The 18,485-nt window shown below is 54.3% G+C and overlaps 1 protein-coding gene across 29 annotated transcripts in view; it reads right to left on the bottom strand.

The window, feature by feature from the left end:
• TNS1 (tensin 1) overlaps positions 1-18,485 on the bottom strand; it is a 222,684-nt gene that overhangs the window by 90,085 nt on the left and 114,114 nt on the right. For 15 of the 29 annotated variants that reach the window (XM_074312991.2, XM_074312995.2, XM_019717740.3 and 12 more), the window contains 5 exons: positions 9,613-9,654; positions 8,745-8,795; positions 4,188-4,283; positions 2,977-3,026; positions 714-885 (listed from right to left, as the gene is read on the bottom strand). In XM_074312991.2, coding sequence (XP_074169092.1) covers positions 714-885; positions 2,977-3,026; positions 4,188-4,283; positions 8,745-8,795; positions 9,613-9,654 — 411 coding nt within the window. Of the gene's footprint in view, positions 1-713; positions 886-2,976; positions 3,027-4,187; positions 4,284-7,720; positions 7,876-8,744; positions 8,796-9,612; positions 9,655-13,228; positions 13,249-15,392; positions 15,477-18,485 lie in introns of those variants that run through there. The other 14 variants (XM_019717741.3, XM_074313037.2, XM_019717743.3 and 11 more) reach the window with 8 other exon arrangements.

Genomic DNA, 18,485 nt, shown 5'->3' on the forward strand with positions numbered 1-18,485 from the left:
GCCACCTCTGCTCAAACACTCCAAGGCAGCCCCTCAAGGTTGCACCGTCTGATCCATGGGTCCAGCCCACATGCACCTCCCTATAAAGTGGGCCTGAGACCTCAGCTGGGGCCAGGAGCAGTCCAATCTCCAGGCCAGCTTTTCTGACATTAGAGGAGACCACCAGTGGCCACCTCATCCACATGTGTGAGGTGATTCTCCTGGGCCAGGTACGACCCCGGGACCGGCAACACAAGGTCCCTTAAGATGCACTCTGTCACAGCTCTGCCCCAACACTTCTCCAGGGTGCCGACGGTGCGCCCGCTCTGCCACTTCCTCACACTGTGACCTTAGGCAAACACCCCACACCTCTCTGTGCTCTAACAAAACCTGCTTTCTAAGGCTGTCCTGAAGCTTAAATATGTGGAAAGCAGTTGGAACAGGGCCTGGCTTGTAGCAAGTGCTCAATAACATGGGCTCTTATTGTTCTTCTCGCCTCCTGGTCACACACACACACACACGCACACACACAACTTGGTTCCAGATGCTGCATTCTAGCTACAGATACTCCTTATAGCAGAGTCAGGCCGTGAGAGAGGCCAGGGCCAACGGCAGCTGAAGGCAGAGAGACGGGAGAGTTGGCCCAGGGTGAGTGGGCAGGGAGGCCAGCAGGGAGCAGGCAAACAGAAAGGGCAGAGGGGCCCTGGGCAAGCAGACCAGAGGCCAGTCCTCACCAGATAGTTGCCTCCATGTTTGGACTTGAGCATCTGGGCCACCTCGCGGAGGTTGTTTCGGAAGTTCTCCTCGTTAGCTGTGCTGGGGAAAGAGACGGCGATGATCCGCTCCGTGACATATACCAGGTCCAGCTCACAGCTGTCCTCCATGTTCCGGCTCACACTCATGCTTCTGGGGAGACAGGCAGAGAAGGGGGTCTGGATCAGAACCCAGCACCCGCAGGGCGAGGTCCAGATATCTGCACCCCCTGCACACTGTACATGGTCCTCATGGCCAACCCAGGGGGCTTGGCTGCTCCCTGACCCAGAGCGAAGCCTGTGCAGCCATCAAGGCCAGCCTGAAGAGAGCTGGGCAGGGGTTGGCAGGGATCTCGGGCCGCGTCAGAACCAAAGAGTGATGACACCAATCCTAGGTTCCCATCAATCCTGTTGGCACTGCCTTCACCCTCGATCCCAGAAGTCAGCGCCAGGGCGAGAACTAGCCAGGAATCCAGGATCTAGCTCTGCCTCCCCACACACTGTGGCCACCTGGTCTGGCAAAAGTCTCTCAAAGGATCCCGGGACGGCTCCGGAAGAGGAAGGAAAGCCTGGGCTGGGTGCTCTCCAGCATCCTGGAGCTGAGCCTTCTGCTGCCCTCCCCCTGCTCTTGAGCAGTGGAGTGGGCGGGGAGGCCTCTAGGGGGAAGGGGCAGCTCAGGTGACTCGCTCACCTGGACTCCAGGTAAACCAGACCACAGCGCACATTCCAGCCCTCCCCAGAGGCAGGCCGGAGGCAGGCCGACTCCTGCCCTTTGTTCCCTGGCTTTCTCCCCATCTCACAGCTCCCACTGCTGCCAGATCGGCTTTGTGGCAGTGGCCTCCCCTATTTCTAAGGGCCCAGGAAGCAGAGGGCGCAGAGCTTTTGATGCTGCTGCGGTGGCAGGTGGCCCCCAGACAACCCAGCGCCATCTGAGCTCCTCAGAGAGATGGGGAGCCCCCAGGACTGGGCACTGGATGAGAGGAGGTAGAGGCTCACGTATTGACACCTCCGCCCGATTCTCTCCCAGGGGGAGGGTCCAGGGTGCCCACTGGGATGTTGATGGGAAGGGCAAATGGATCTTGAGACAAGGAAATTCCATTCTGAAGCCCACCTGTAGCTTCTAGGGGACCTCACAAGCTCCCCACCCCCACACCCCCTTACCCCATCACCAGCTCACCCTCTCTATCCAAGGTGGGCAACACTCATATTTCATTTTGATAACCTTTCACTATAGCAGGATAAAATTGAGACTGAAGGAGCAGAGAGAGGAATACCACTGGGGTATTTCAAAGCAATAGAGCGGCACTGGGGAGGGGAGCCCAGGACCCCGAGAAGTGGGTCAGAATCCACATCCCCACCAGAGTTAATTCTGAGCCCAACGGTGCAGATGGGGTTTAAAGACAGGGATGCCAGGGGTGACATGAGGCTTCTCCATGGTGGTAATGACAGGACCATCCATGAGTTGCAGCAAGAGCACACACAAATTTGACCTCTGAGCCCCAGCCATTCCTCATCCCTAAGATAAGCTTCTCTCTGCAGCCTTTGGAGGTGGGGCTCCTACCTCAGGCCACTGCCTACCCCTTGCAGAACAGCGCCACCACCCAGAAAACCTCAGCACTGCACTCTGTACCCACCCATCCCAAGGTGGTTCTCGGCTAGAGGGGGAGGAGAGGCTCTTCTAAAGGAACACTCAGATCTGTGGTCAGCTGGCAGCTGGGCCACAATCTGCCAGGGGCTTCATCCACACACCAGGCCTTCTCTGCCCGAGGCCCCATCTTCCTGGAGCCAGATGCTCACTCATCTCAGGAGCCTCAAGGGTGAAGGTGAGGCAGAGAGGGAAGGGCCGAGCCAGAGAACCAGGGAAGCTGGATGCAGGGAAAAGAGTGTCTGTATCACAAGGCACTGAGTCTCCTGTTGTGACCTTTAACAAGTCACCTCACCTCTCAGGCTCAGCTTCTTCATCTGCCAACTAGGAATCAAATACTTACCTTGCAGGGTTATTACAAAGAGTATATGAGAAAAGAATACAGATCAAGGCTGGCTTCAAGGTAGAACTCAAAACATCACCTTTTCCAAGGGGCATCTACTTGCACCCTCTCACTGTGGCTTTCCCGTCTGCCCATTCTCCCTACCACTTGCTTTATGACTTCGGTCTCAGACATCCAAAGGCATGACTTACTGGGCACACCCACAGTGAGCTCACTGCCAATGACCCTACCCCTTGCCCCCCATAGACCAGGCATACCTGATGGGCTTAGGATGGGACTGGACACTCGCGGTGACTCTGGTGGAGCCCTGGGAAAGAGAGAAGCGAAGCAGCATTATGGAGGAGACAAGCAGAGAGCTGTCCATGGGTACAGTCAGGCCCGTGGGCAAACACAGATTCTCTTCTCCCTTCTCTGCCAACATTCCAGCCCAGGCACCCTAACAGCCCAGCAACAAAGCAACCCAAAGCCAAAAGCAGTCGATGCCAACTCCACATGAGTGGGCCAGCATGCGTGCGAGCCCCCAAAGAGACAGACTTTCCTTCCCCCAGCAAGGAAGAAATCCCAAATGCTAAGAATTGCACCACGCCTGGGCTAGTGCCATCTGCACTGAGTACACACTCAATAAAACAGTTACTAAACTGACGGAAACCCATTTCATCTTGATTCACTGGCCGTCATCATAGTAACCCTGAGTGGAAAATATAGCCTGCAAGCATGGAAGAAGGAAAGGTGAGCGATGGCACCCTCTGTCTGACTCTAAACCTTTCTCCTCCTCTCCTTGAAAGCAGCAACACCAAGTCATTCAATCAAAAGTTTAGAGACGACAGCAGCCAGGCAAAACATGTACCAACCAAAAGCAGCGTGAGGCAGCAAATCGTGCTCCCAAGGACCCACCACCCATGGTCTGTTACCCTCTCGCCCACTCCCATTTCCAGGGTTGTCTACTTGCACAAAACTAGGCAAATGGACCCATGTTGTTGACCAAAACATCCCAGGGCACCTGATGGTACAGTGACCAAAGTGTAGGGTCAGAGTCCCACAGCCCCCTGTCGGGCAGCCTGGCATTACTTAACGAGTCTGAGCCTCTGTAATGTCATGTGTAAAATGGGGCAATCCATATGGGGTTGGTAGAAGATATAAAGGAATTATGTATATAAGGCACTTACAATTAAAAGGGCAGTTAGAGATATAACCAAACCTCCTACTCTATAGAAAATCAAAACCCTACATCACCTCTACACCAGCTGCCACCCACCCTTTCAGCCCCCTCACACGATGCAGAATCAGATGCCCAACTTCTAGAATCCCGAGCCCAACAGGAGTCCTCTGAGCCCACTGGGCACCTTCCAAACATCCCTGGGCCTCCCGGAAACCAGCCTTTCCCAACCACCAAGTTGCAAGCACCTCTTAGAGGACGCAGGACGGCAATCTGCCAAGAAAAGGAGAAACTGAGGTAACAGTGACTCACCCCCAAGTCCTGATGACCAGCAGGATTCACCCTCAGACTTCGGGCTTGACCACTGGGGCCCCAAGAGGAGGAACCCTCTTCAGCCCTCTCCAGACCCTGCAGTGCCAACAAAGTAGGAGTGGGTGGGCTGGGAGGCCTGGCTCCCAGCTGAGCCCAAAGTCTGGGCAGCCCCGCGAAGAGGACTCTCCATCCAGCCGCCCGTGAGCAGGCTGTGCCCGGAGTCCCCTCAGCCTGGGCTCCCACCCAGCTCCGAACAGCCCAGCCTCGGCGGGCAGCAGGAGGAGGAAACAGCCAAATGGGGCTGTCGGGGCGGAAAAGTTTCTCTGTCTCCACAGCTCTCCTGGCCCTGAGGACTTGGGTTTGCATGAGTCAGGCATGGGGTGGGGGGGACAGGAAGGAGGGGTTGTGTTTGGTTTTCAAGCCCCAAACCAAGCTGTTCCAAAACTACCCACCCAGAGGAACGCAGAAACCCAACACTTCATCCATCTCCATTCCCCTGGTCCCTGACGAGGAGTCACTGAGCCTCCCCAGGCCGTAGGCCCTGCTCCAGGCCCTGCTCCAGGCCCCAGGGCCACCCTGCTATAAATAGCCCTTTGGTTTTCATCTGTTGCTGATCCACAGCCACTTTTGGAGGAGGCCACCACAGCTGCTTCAAACAACTGGAAGCCACAACTGTAGCCAAGGCTTGAGGTGTGGCCAGGACCACAGGTCCAGGCCCAGAGAGCCGCAGGGAGACAATGGGATATTGAGATGGGCCTGGCAAGGGGACTGGGGAGCTGAGGGGCACAGAGGGGACCCTGAAGTTGTCATAGTGCAGGGGTGAGAAGGATGAGCAGGACCGGAGAGCTGGCTCCCGTTTCACCACCCCCCTTCCCAGCGTTACAACACTCCACATTCCTCAGCCTCCCCACCCCAAAAAAGCCAGGGAAGATAAATAAAAACTTGGCCTCGATCGAGTCTGGCCATGCCGCCTCCAGAGGTGATAAGACAAAGTCCAAGCCCGCTCTGTTCCACCAGACCGGCCAGGGAAGGGGAGGCAGAGGAGGAAGCTGCCCTGGACAGTGACCCCACCACAGAGTATGGGGACGAACAGCTGGATGGTCATCCCATGATGAATCACTGGGCTGCCCTCTAACTGACGGGGCTTCCTGTTTTCTGCAAAGTTTGGGGGCATGTGACACTCGCTGGCAGAAAGCAGACATGCACGGGTGACACGTCTGAGTGTTGGTGGACACAGAGCCACAGGGAGAACCAGAAAACCGCAAATGGGCTGGGGGTGGGGTAGGGGTGAGCAAACACAACCGAATGCTCCAAAAAACACAGGTGACCTCACACACAAGGCTAAGCTGGAGACGGCGCCATCCAGCGTGCCTCATCATGCAGGCCTTTTTCAAGAGGGCTTGGAGTCAGTGAAGAGATGTGGTCATCCCTGCCACCCAGCATCGTGCTCATTCCCTCACGCAGTAAACCTTCACTGAGTGCCACCGGCTGCGTGCCTGGCAATGTTCTCGGCACCAGGGACCAGAGGAGGAGAAGTCCCTGACCCCAGAGAGCTTATATTCTATAAAGAAAGGTACTCATCAATGGAGCCCTGTGAGAAGAAGCCCCTTGGTCTCACTGACCCATCTGTAAAATGGGTCCAGCCCAGTCCCATGTGCTTTCACATGATTTACCTGCTCCACTTGGAACCCTTAGGGAAAACTACCAGAGGGCTATGCAAAGAGCACTACAAATGTTTTATTTGAAAAAGAAAAATAAGCTCTCTGTCTGCCTGTAATGTCATTCTTTGTCTCTCGGAGGCTCTCAAAGCCCTTTACCCACATGGTTTTGAACTTCTTTCCAGCCCCTCCCCAGCCGTAGATCAATAAGAAGACTTTTGATCCAACTCCCTGGGCACCAAGAAGAACTCCCCGCTATCATCGTCACAAAAATAGTCTTTCCTTTGCTGAAAGGACACCACAAAAGGAAACTCCACAGCCTCCTCCACACAGGGTCTTACTTCTCTTACTATCAGGAAGTTTCTCCTTGTATCTAACTCTTGCCCTTCCTACTGTAGATTCAGCTAACTCTTTTCGCCTTGGTCCTCACTGCTGGTCACCACTCAGGCATTGCTGAGCGCTCAAGGACTATGGCCCGCGGCTCTGTTATCCGCCTTCTCCCCGCCGCTGTACAGCAAAGAGCGGGAAGGCCAGCACTTGGGTGGGGTTGGTTTAGAGCAATGACTGTGTGGGAAGAGTCCTGCCTTCCTTTGAGGCCCACAGACCAAACACAACAGCTCTAAACCAAAAGAAAAGCTGTTTCCTGAACCCCAGTCCCCAGGGGGCACAGTTGAGAGGAGGGTCTGTAAGCAACACCAGGGGGCCATGTCAGGCAGCCAGAGATTGGTGACCGACCTACGTCAGGGGCCCATCCCCATTCCTACACCTCCTCTGGGTCTATGGCCACCCCCTCCACCCCCACACCAGCCCCTCCAGCCACACCCCTTCCTCTCTCCTTCCTGCCCACCAGCCTGGATTTTTCCAAAACAAAGTGCGACACAGCACACCATCCACAAACTCCGCTACACACCAACCCGGCAGAGGAAAATGGCTATTCCTGCCCTGTGAGTCCTGGGCCGCAGGCCAGATACAGGAAAACAGCTCAACAAACAGGCACATTCTCACAACAGCAGGCCCAGGATTTCAATCATGCCGCCACGAAAATGGGTCCCCCCACCTGGGGCAGACTGCAGGAGAGCCTACCGGCTGGCAGGGGACTGACTCCATGACCCAGGATCACCCAACCTGGGATAGGTGTCTGGGAGCCTTAAAAATTGGGTTTCCTCTCTTTGCAGTACATAGGCCATTCTGGAATCTGCTTAGCCCTTACCCATCCCTGACACACACACATTCATCCTAGATCAACACTTTCTCCTAAAAATAAACCTCCAGTCCCAACTAAATGGCCACCTTTTTCTTCCCCAGGACCAAGAGGACACACCCTCGTGTCAAAAAGTTCTTCGTGATGTCTAACTTCACTCTCTCTTACTGCAGGTTTACCTTATAGGATCTGTCTGGCCCAGGCTGGGGTTATGGGAGCAGCAGCTCTAGGACTTGACTAATAAAGAGTGTCCAAACCATTGGCTAAAAGGCTTGGTTCACACAGCATCACCCTCTCCCCAGCCAAGGGTTAGGCATCCTGGGTAACACCAGATCCAAGCAGTGGTCCCAAGAAGAGGTTAAAAAAAAAAAGGCGTTCATTGAGTCATTGAGCTCTGCCAAGCCTCTGTTTACACATCTACAAAATGGGGCCATAGCATCTGCCATAGGGGATGTCATGGGGATCAAAAAATACCCAGCCCAGCTCCTGGCCCTCAGTCAAAATAACAGTAATAAGAAAAGCTCACATTTACTGAGCATATAGTACATGCTTTGTGTGCATGGAGCCATTTAATCCTCAGCAGTAGGTACACGAAAGATTAATTTCTCCCCTGCACCCAGAAACATCACACGCTTGGAAAACGGCCCCTCCCCAGTGCGGTGCCCCACTCATACCTTGAACAGAGGCTTCCCCACTAGTTTGAGAGGCATGTCCCTGCCCCTCCTGGAGGACACCGTCGTGCAGGGCTGCCCCAGGGCAGTGTGGCAATGGCAGTAGCAGCGGGCTCGCCACAGAAGTGAGGCCGGCCGCCTGCAGGAGCTGCCTCCTGCTGCCCCAGCACCTCCCTCTGGGGCCCTCCCCACCATGGGTCAGGCAGCTGTCAGATGATAGGGCCTCATGCCATCAACAGCTCCCCCTGTGCCAACCGCCAAAACCACTCCCTGTTCCTCTGCAGATCAGAGCGGACAAGGATGGAGAGGCCAGCCGAGGGGCAAATTGTCAGAGAAGACTGGGGAAGAGAGAGCAGGGCCCAGCTCTGTCAGGTGTCTGCCCCGGGGGTGTAAGCGCAAGCCCAGACACACGCATTGCTCACAGCAGGGTTCTGGGAGAGCCCCTCTGCCCTCCTCTGGGATCCTTTCAGTAAAGGAATTTGCTCATTGACTTCCACCAAAAATTGGTGGGAGGAGGAGCACGGTGGGACAGCTTGTCCCACCTTTCAGCTTCCTCCTGAATCAATGGCTCTTAAGCCACACAGAGGATTCTGCCATTTTCAAAGACCTCTCTCCAAAGGAGCGGAGCCTGCGGTTCCCCTAGTTCTGATGACTTTCCAAGGGCTCAGGGGTCCCTCTTCATCTCTCCTTAGTCCCTCTTGCTACAGGGTTGCCCATCCTCCTTGCCCTTACCTTGGTGACAAACTCACAGAGCAAAGCGATGGGCAAATGTGCTCTGGATCCAGCTGAGCTGGAGGTCAAGGCCAAGACTGCAGCTCAGTATGGAAGTAGCTGGGGGCTGCTCACCACTGCATCCCCTCCTCCCCTGCTCAGCAACAGAGCTGGGAAACCCCCACGTGCCCTTCTGCAGAGGAGGAAGGGACACCCCACCAACTAAGACAGGAGAGAGTTATCACCCACCCACCACCATTCCCTCTGGGCACCAGGTGCCCAGCCACATCCTTCTCTGCCCCCTTCAAACACTTACGTCTTCCTCAAGGCTTTTCCGTGTGTTTCCACCCCGGAAGGCTCCTTCTCCCTGGAGACAGAAACAAGGCAGTCAGAGAGGGGAGTCAAGGAAAGCAGTCAATAGGCACCAGGTGTTTCACCTGCTGAGTTTAGTAGGGGTGGGGGTGAGGGGGTTGGCAGAAGGGTCTGGAGGGACTTGGTTGTTTGCTTCACTTTTTTTTCCCCACTAAAGGTGCCTCAGAGCTAACCAAACCCTCTTCTGTGTCTCATAACCACTCTTATGGGAGATATTATTATTCCCATTTTGCAAATTAGAAAACTGAGGCACAGATAGGCCCTAGATTTGTCTACAGCCACCCAATTAGAAGTTTGGAGGAGTTAGGATTTCAACCCAAGGCCTCCATCTCCAAGCCCATTATTTCGTGTGGGCCATTGCCAGGAGACACCTCTCAGCTGCAAACCTCGGTTTCCCTACTGCAGGACCCACCCACTTTCTTCCCTTCCTCCTCCATGCAGCCTGGAGGAAATTGCCTCTGCTAAGTCAGAAAGATGTTTGGAAAGATCTGCCTGGCTTCCTCACTTTCTACATATTTAATAAAGAGGCCCACATTTAACCACTGACCTCCCCCTCTCCACTCCCACCCCTGCCTCTCCTGCTCCGTCTGCCTGCCTAGTTCCTCAGCAATCCATTTCTGAACAAAGACTGGTCAGCTGCCCTGCTTGCAAAGTCACCCATGTCCCCACCACTTCCCCCAAGTTCCCCAAATCTACTCCAGAAGGATGTCCCCAAACACAACTGTTCACTTTCCCCAAATGCATCTTCCTCTTTCCAGCCTCCCCAGATTGTTCCCCCCCACCCCCACCCCACTCCGCCTACTGTCACTCACCGTGTCCACTACATTCTTTGGTACACTCTCAGTGTTGATGGGCTGCGGAGAAAGGGAGAAAACAGTGTGAGGAGAAACATCCCTGGATTGGTTCTCTCCGGGGCTGGTGGCCGTGAGGGGCAGCATGCCTCCTGAGGCAGGACATGACGCCAACCCAAGACTCAGACGTCACCTGGTTGTCCCAAGCTTGGGAGACACAGTTTGGAAAATGAAAAACATCCTATAGGTACTAGAAACATCCAGCTTGACAAACCTAACCCAGGCCTCTGCCTCAGTCACCGACCCCTCAAAAAGGAACAAGGAGAAAGTAATAGTCACTCTTGTTCCTCCATGACTGGCATTTTCACTGACACCAGATCATTTATTCACAGGAACCCAGTGAAACAGGTACTTTTATCACTTTTGAGCCCCACTTTACAGATTAGCAAAAGTTAAATGAGTGGCCCAAAGTCGTGGACTGCTAATGGGGACAACATGATTTGAGCCTCACCTTGGGCTCTGCGTTTCTTGCTCTTTGTGTAAAATCGCAGCAGCCAGAGTGAGAGGCCTACCAGAGTCCTAAATCTTCAGTGGACTTTCAAAGCCCCCCACCATTGGCCCCGCCCCTTTGCAGACCTCAATTTGCATGCCCTAAAGCTCTGCTCCATCCAGATCACCCTAGACCCCCTTGCTTACTCCCACATCCAAGCATATGCTTGTGAAACCGTTTCCCCTCTTTTCCTACAAGCTTTCCTCCTCCATGAAGCCCTCCCTGAACACCACAGCAAGGAGAATTCTCTCTCCCACCTGAACTCCAATAAGCCTTGCTGTCTATGCCACTTATCTGGTCCTTAGCATATGAATAAGCTCATCATGGGATCATGTCTTATTCCCCAACTATTGTTTTATTTGTGATTCTTAGCCCACCTGCCTCCAAACCAGATTCAAAGCAACAGTTTTTCAACGCAGTTGCCATATTCCTCATGCCAGGGACTGTGATTTATGGATCGCAGGCCATCAATAAACACCTGTGGACTGATCCTTTCCCTCACCCTGCTGCCACCCTTCCCCTTCCCAGACCAGCAGAAGTGCTTCCTGCTAAAGGCATCCTGAAAAGTGGGCTCCTAGGGCTCCCCCAAAACAGGAGAGAAACCCCATTCTAGGCTACCTCCTGACCACAGACTCTAGGGTTCCGTTTCCAACTCGGCAAAGTGGGTGAAGGGGCCCTTGAGCCACACAGAAGGACACGAGTACGACAGGCAAGGTCATGAAGCAAGCCTTTGGCAAGATAAGCGTGGACCCGGTTAAGACAGAGTATCTCAAAATAGGTAACGCCTGCCTCAATCCCATCCCCGGGGCCTGAGGAGTGAGCTGTCTGTGTCTGAAGACAGGGGGATGGACAGACTGACCTCTGAAAGGTTCTGGCCCCAGGGGGGACAACTGGGCAAAGACGGGCATGGAGGAAGAAAGCCGGCTAAGCTGAAGGCAATGGCGTTCTTTCTGGAAATGGCCCAGACTTTACCCCGACTGCCTAGAAGACCAGAGGCTGAGGCCAAAACTTCCTTGCAGGGGATGAAACCTCCTGAGTAGTTCAGGGCCAACTCAGTTTGGAATGGATGAAGGAGGACAGCATCCAGGATCGGGGTAGGAGGTGGGGAGGGGCATCAGCCACCCCCCAGCCCCCAGGTCGGCTCACCTGGAGTCTGAGGAGGGCTCTAGAGGAGTACAGATACCACATTTTTCCCCCTCCAAGCGCAGCCCTAATCCTCACCCAGACACTTCCCAGAGCCCCAGCTCCTGAGCTACATGCCACTGGGCAGGGGGCAAATAAGCCCACGAGGAAATGTGGCCCTCTGACCCCCGCCTGCCTCTTCTGGTCTGGGGCTCTGTAACACTCCCGTGGAGAGAGCCCGTGGGCTGGAGAACTGCCTCTTCTCTGGCCCCCGAGGGGAGGAGGAGCCCTCCTGAAGGGCAGATCACAGGGACCTTCCATGCGCACAGTCCACACCACAGAACTGAGATCTGAACCCAGCACCCCCAACTTCAAAGCCTTCACTCTTCACTCTGCTGAACCAGCCTCCCTGGACTGGGTGGGTCAGAAAGGATAGAACTGGGGTGAGATGGAGAAGTTGGGGAGGAAGTGCCTGTCCCAGGCCATTACAGGCCCTGAAGAGCCCTCGTCAGCCTTTTCGGAGGCCTCGAGTCTGACTCCCCACAGAGCAGAGTGTGAGCCAGGGGGCCTTGACCTTGAGTGCGCCTTGGAATCGACTGTGTTGACACACAAATGCTGGCCCTTCCCCAAAGGGTTGATCCAGTAGACCTCGGGCGAGACCCGAGAATGTGCATTTCTAACAGGTTTCCAGGTCAAGGGATAACACTTTGAGAAGCACTGGTCTCAGCAAACAGCATCCGTATCGCTGGGGTCACATCCTCGCTCGCTCTATTGCTAACTGTGTGACCTTAAGCAGGTCACACACGTCGTCCTTTCTGCTCCTCAACAGCACTGCATGGCACTGTGTTGTGAGAATCAAACACATGGCAGCACAAAGCACTTCGAACAGGACCTGGCACTCAGAAGGCTCTCAGTAAATGCTAGCAGTTATCTGTCGTCTCCACCCCATACTCCCCAGGCCCAGCCCCTCCCCAGGCCCACCCTGCCCCACCGTGACCCTCCTGCCCCACCCCTCCCAGGTCTGGCACGAAGCTGACCAGGGAGTCCGAGTCAATATTAGAAACCACAGGCCTCAGCAGTGCAAGAGAAACTTCTCTCCCTGCCAGCAATCATCTGAACACCGTCCCTTTGGCCCCCACCCCTTCCCCAGTGCCAGCTGGAGGCCGGCCACAGGAAGACACTTGCCAGCCATCAGATGCCTTCAACTTACTGGTCGAGATGCTTTCTGAGGAGCTAAAAATTTCCAAAAACCCCTCCTGACCTAAACACCCAGTGTTTTCCTGCAGTGTTTGCAAACACGGCCCAGTATGCATGCTGTGCTCCCCACCCCTCTCCTCTACCCTAGCCCTCCAGGGACTGAAGTCCTGCTTCTCTGTTTTCCCAGGCCCTGCCAGCTCTGGGACAAATGGGAATGAAAAAAGCAAGGGACTGGTAACATGAGGGTGGATCTCTCCTGAGGCCACCCTGCCCCAGGCCCCGCAGGGAGGTCTGGGTATGCTGTAGGAAAGCTCCCAGGCCACCAGAGCTGTGGTGGCAGCCCCAGAGCTGTAAGGGCCAGTAGAGCCCCACTAGGCCTCAGATGTCACCCTACCTTAAGCATGCAGACACACACACACTCCCCACACCCATCCTTGTACACCATTCCTCAGAACATCAGCTCTGGGAGGGACTACAGATTCCATCTCCTCCCTCCCCATTTCACAGATGGGGAAACTGAAGCGCAGAGAGGTATGACTCGCCCAGCCTCTCAGAGTGAGGTTCATGGCAGGAGGTTGGCATCAGATCTTGTAGAGCTCACCGCTGAGCTCACCTCGCTGCCCCTCAGCCAGTCCCCAGCCAGCCTGTTGGCAAGGTCAGCTGGGCACTTCAGGGTCCCTGATGGGTCTTCTCTTTCTTCCCCCTGAGATTCAGCTGCATAAGGACAGAGCAAATGGAGCCCACCCACTGCCCAGTCCCAGGACAAACCTGGATCTTAAGGACCCAGTCTCTCCAAAGCTGACAGCAGCTGACCACAGCCTCACCAGGGGTCTTCCAGAATGTCCTTGCCCCAAGCAGGACAACTCGAATGCAGCTCAGGCACAGGTGGCAGAGTTTGGACCTGGCGGCACCGGACAGCCAAGCCTTGCTCTTCATGGATCACTCTGCTCTAAGATCTGAACCCTGGAGTCTGGAGCAAGGCAGGGACTGGGATGAGACGCTACGGGCAGGAAACTCAAGGAAGCATTCATTCTCAATTTGCTGAAAGTGTGCCCACACAATCCTGAGAGCAATGTCTCCTCGTATCTTGCACCCTGGCTGCCTAGTGGCCTGCCTCTTCCTGGCCTTGGCCTAGAGATGCCTTTTCATAATGTTAATGCACTAACAACTCCCCATTAAGTGCTGATGCAGCCCTGGGCACAGCATTCGGCTCTTCACCTTCATGAGCATCTCTCCTCACAAGCACCCTCATAACCAATGTGCTCAACGTCAGCAGTACCCCATTTTACAGGTGAGGAGACTGAGGGTCCGTGAGATTAAATAACTTGCGCAGGATTACACAGCTCGTCGGCAGGTAGGAGAGCTGGTATTTGAACGCTGCTCTTTGCATGCCCTCACGCTCTGTCTCCTCTCCCTGGGGAAGATCTTCATTCAACTTAAATCAACTGCCCTCCTATCGGGAACAAGCTTTCTGTGACTTAAAGACTGACTGCCTCAGGTCCTGAGGAGAAAGAGATGTCTTCAATGCACTTCCATAGGAAGAGGAGGAAATGCACTGCAGTAGGAGAGACTGAGACCAGACATCAGAGAGAACTTCCTGAATGTGAGGGGTTGTAAACCACAGGATGGATAAGGGACGCTGTACATCCTTTTCTCAGTTTGTTTTTCCAAAAAAGGACATGCAACCCCTCCCCATGCCCACCGCCAACTGCGTGGGCCCCAGGAGGAGCCATTCTGCAGAGGTTGGGGTGGCTGGGACGACTGCCTGGAGTTTCACACAGTAGGACATGTTGGTGGCCTGCAGGGAGGGTGGGCTGGGAAAAAATGTATCTGTGGGCAGCTGTTTTGGAGGGAGGAAAAGGCAGAGGGCCATAGAGGATGGGGGGAGGTGCCCAAGCCAGGGGCTGGGGGGAGGGGGGCTGGCGCAGAATGTAGACTCAGCCTCCAGAGGAACATTCCGTCCAGAAATTCCTCACACCCTCCCCCTTTCCACCCCTCCAGCATTCCCCACTCTTGCCCCCTGGGAGGCCTGGAATCCAGGCAGTTTTTCATGCCAAAAAGACCCCGTGACATCACATCTACTGCCATGGCGACGAACTATGAGGTCACGGGCAGCACTGCCTATGAGGAAGGGAAGGGAGCTGGTGGGCAGGGCCATGGGGGCTGGGATGTCCTCAGCCCCAGGACCCAGAGCAAGTTATTCCAGGCTCGCTTGTTCCAAAAATAGAACCCTAAGCAGATGAAGGGAGGGGGCTGAAAGCAAAAAAGAAAGGCAGGGAAGTGCCATTTACTGGGCACTTAGAGGGGGTGTGGCAGGGATGGCACATTATACACCCCATAGCCTGCCTAGGGGGACTATCAACAGATAACAAAAATAACTACAGCAGTGGCAGCAGCAGCAGCAGGAGGAGCACTTTGAACCAAATGAGGAAACTGAGTTTCCGGGGTGGTTGGCTAGCTCCATACAAGCCCAGGTCTACACCGCAAAGCCTGTGTTCACCCCTCACCACATGCTATTTCCCACCATCCTGAGAAGGGGTTGCTGACGGGAGCATGAGAGTCAGGCGCAGGAGGGAGGGCGCAGAGCAGAGGGCTGGGCCTGGCCAGGGTGGGAGGGGAAACCGGCAGCCTGGGTCCCCTGAGTGTTTGGGTGAAGTTGCTGCAGGGGCCACATCCTCTCCCAGGCAGGCAGAGGCCACCAGAGAAAAAGAACAAGCTGGATGTGATTAAATGGAATGTGATGCCTGCTTTTCCCTGCACCCTCCCCCCCGCCCTCCCCCCCCCCACACACACACACACTGGGGAGGGGCCTGGGCAAGCCCACTCCTGTCCTCAGGCCTTCCTCAATTCACCCTGAGGGTCCCAGCATCCAACTCCCGGCGGAGGCTAGGCAACTTCGGACACCCCCACCCCCCAGCTCACACCCACTCACCAGTCTGGCCTCAGCCAGGCTGGGATATTTCTCGCCCCCTCCTGCCAGGCTCCCCACTGGGTCTGTTCTCCTCATCAGCCAGGTTACTGGGAGTCTGCTTCTGTTGTGCCTTCCTCCAGGCCCCGCTGGCTGCCCTTGCCCAAATCCTCTCCCCCCCCCCCCACGCTGAGCACCTGCACCAGCCTTATTTGGTCTTCCTAGCCCTCCTCCTGGCAGCACCCGCACCAACGAGCCACATCCCACAGCTAACAGCCGACTCCCGGCTCTCAAACCCAGCTTTGGGTCACTTCCCCACTCAAGGACTCATGATGGCTCTCAGTGCTTGGCTCTTCAAGATCAAGTTCTCCAACTTGACTTTTGGACTCCTCTTTTATGTGGCCCCTTCCTCCTGGGGTGGACTCCACTGCGTTTCCCTTTCTCCTCTACCTGCAGCCTCTGCTCACACCTCCTCGCTGCCCACCATGCACGCCATACTCGTTCCCACCTCTGTTTCCACACTCTGGCTGCTCTCACCAGCAGCCCAACCAGAGCCACCAAAGTAAGACAACATTGCCTGCCCTCCCCCCCAACATTGCCTGACCCCCAGCAAGGGCACTGGATTTGGCCCAGCCCCCATTAGGCTTGCTAATTTGTACTAAGGCCCTCCCCCATCTCTGTTTCAGCCCTGCCACTTTCTGGAAGGCCCCTTCTCCTTCTTCCCTCCTCTCTTTCTCTTGCTCAAATTCTAAACTGGACTTGGAGGCAGACTTCCTCCACCATCACAGCACAACTGATTGCTTCCTTCCCTGCACCCTAAGGCTAACTCCGGTCAGAACCCCTGAGTCAGGCACTAATTACTTTCCACAGTATAGCTGTCTCTTTCCCACTGAGCATGGTCCCCTGAGGGCAAGGCTCTTCACGCAACTGGGACCTCTCCCAGTGAGGGGGATACAGGAGGTGGTCAGCACATTCATGGATGCCCTGACGTCCAGGGACCGTGCCCTTTCACAGCCCAGCCTGACAGCAGGACTTCAACGGGCCCTGAGGACGTCCACCCAAAGTCTCCCCAGGGAAGCAACTTTCCATCAGCACCCACTTACTCCTAACAGGGGTTGGCGAGTATGTGCTCCAGTGACGGACAGCAGCTCCCCCAGACAGGCCTGTTGGGCCACTTTACGTGTTAGGGAGCTTTCCTTTACACCCAGGTCTCCTGCTCTCGGTAAGAACCTCCACCTACCAGGCTCTGCTTTGGGGAGCAACAGAAAATAAGCCCATTTGTCCTTCAACATGTTCTCACTCCCATTCTGCACCTGCCCCTTATTTTCCTTCTCCAGACTAAGCTGCTCTAGCTACTGCACAAACTGGGATTTCCAACCCCCTCACCACTCTGGGGGTCTTCTTTGGAAGGCAATGCCCAGAGTTGGCTCTCTCCTTTGAAAATCAAGGCTCTCTAGGGCTCTTGTCTCCTGGCATTGCTCCATTTCCCAGAAGCTCCCAAAGATGGCCACCCATGGCCCACCCTGTACTCTAGAATGAAATTCATCAGGGACTGGAGCTCAAACTAACTAAAGTGACCCCCAGCCATTTTCTATGATGGCAGTGCCAGGGTTGAGGGGTTAATTAACATCACAGCCTCTCTTCTTCCATGAGGCAGTATGGTGACTTCTCGCCCAAATCTGACACTAGGACACCTTGGGAAAGTCATTTGAAAACCTCATACCCATTAGGATACCTACTATCACCAACAAAAAAATAAAGAAGGAAGGAAAGGAAAGGAAGGGAAGGGAGGGGAGGGGAGGGGAGGGGAGGGGAGGGGAGGGGAGGGGAGGGGAGGGGAGAAAGAACGAAAGAAAGAAAGGAAGGAAGGGAGGAAGGGAGGAAGGGAGGAAGGGAGGAAGGGAGGAAGGGAGGAAGGGAGGAAGGGAAAGAAAGAAAGAAAGAAAGAAAGAAGAAAGAAAGAATTTTAGCAAGGATCTAGAAAAATTAGGACCTTGTACACTATTCGTGGGAATATAAAATGATACAGCCACTGTGAGAAACAGTATGGCAGTTCCTCAAAAAAATCAGAAACAGAACTACCATATAATCCAGCATTTCCACTTCCGGGCATATACTCAAAAGAATTGAAAGTAGAAACTCAAAGATGTAGTTACACACCCATGTTCATAGCAGTATTATTTGCAATAGTTAAATTGTGTAAGTAACCCAGTGACCACTAACAGGTGAACGGATAAGCAAACTGTTATATACACATCCAATGGAATATTACTCAGCCTTAAAAAGGAAGGAAATTCTGACACACGAAGCTTGAGGTTATTATGCTAAGTGAAATAGCCCAGTCACGAGTGACCAAATATTGTACTATCTCACTTATATGAGGTACTCAGAGTCATCAACTTCAGAGATAGAAAGTAGCATGGTGGTTGCCAGGGGGAGCGGGAGAGGAAGTTTAATCAGTACAGAGGTTTTTGTTTTTATAAGAGTTCTAGAGGTGGCGGTGGTGATGGTTGCACAGTGATATGACTGTACTTAATACCACTCACCGTATTCTCAAAAATGGTTAAGACAGTAAATTTATGTTATGCATATTTTACCACAGTAAAAAAATTAATTAGATTTTTAACATCTTGGGGCCTCAGTTTCCTCATCTGAAAAAGAGCAGGATTTGACTAGATAGCATCTAAAGTCCTCTCACTCCTGTGGCTCTAAGCCTGATCCATGCCCACCTGCCTTCTAGAAGGCCTGGCACTCTGGTAGGAAAGGGCCTTGCATGCAGCCCCATCATGAAAAGTGTCTGGCACCAGGTGGGTGCTCAGGAAATGTTTGTTAGTAGAATGGATGGCAGACAGAGGGATGGAGAGACCCTCCCCGAAATCCCAGGCCCACTGGCAAAGAGAACAGCTTGCTAGGTAGACTTCTGGCTGGTGCTGTTTAGAAGAAATCCAGAAGACGTCCACCTGGCAACATCAGGTATTTACATTAGCAGCAAGCATAGAGGGTGCCTGGGGAGAAAGCAGAACCAGGATTCCAAAACCCCACTCCTGACCCAGTCCCGGCCCCAGCCATCGCCACATGACTGTGAACCAGTCACCTAGCCTTTCAGAGCCTGTTTGC

Source organism: Rhinolophus sinicus, chromosome 17 (assembly GCF_057876585.1).
Source record: "Rhinolophus sinicus isolate RSI-liver-muscle chromosome 17, RSI-T2T, whole genome shotgun sequence".
Taxonomy (NCBI): Eukaryota; Metazoa; Chordata; class Mammalia; order Chiroptera; family Rhinolophidae; genus Rhinolophus; species Rhinolophus sinicus.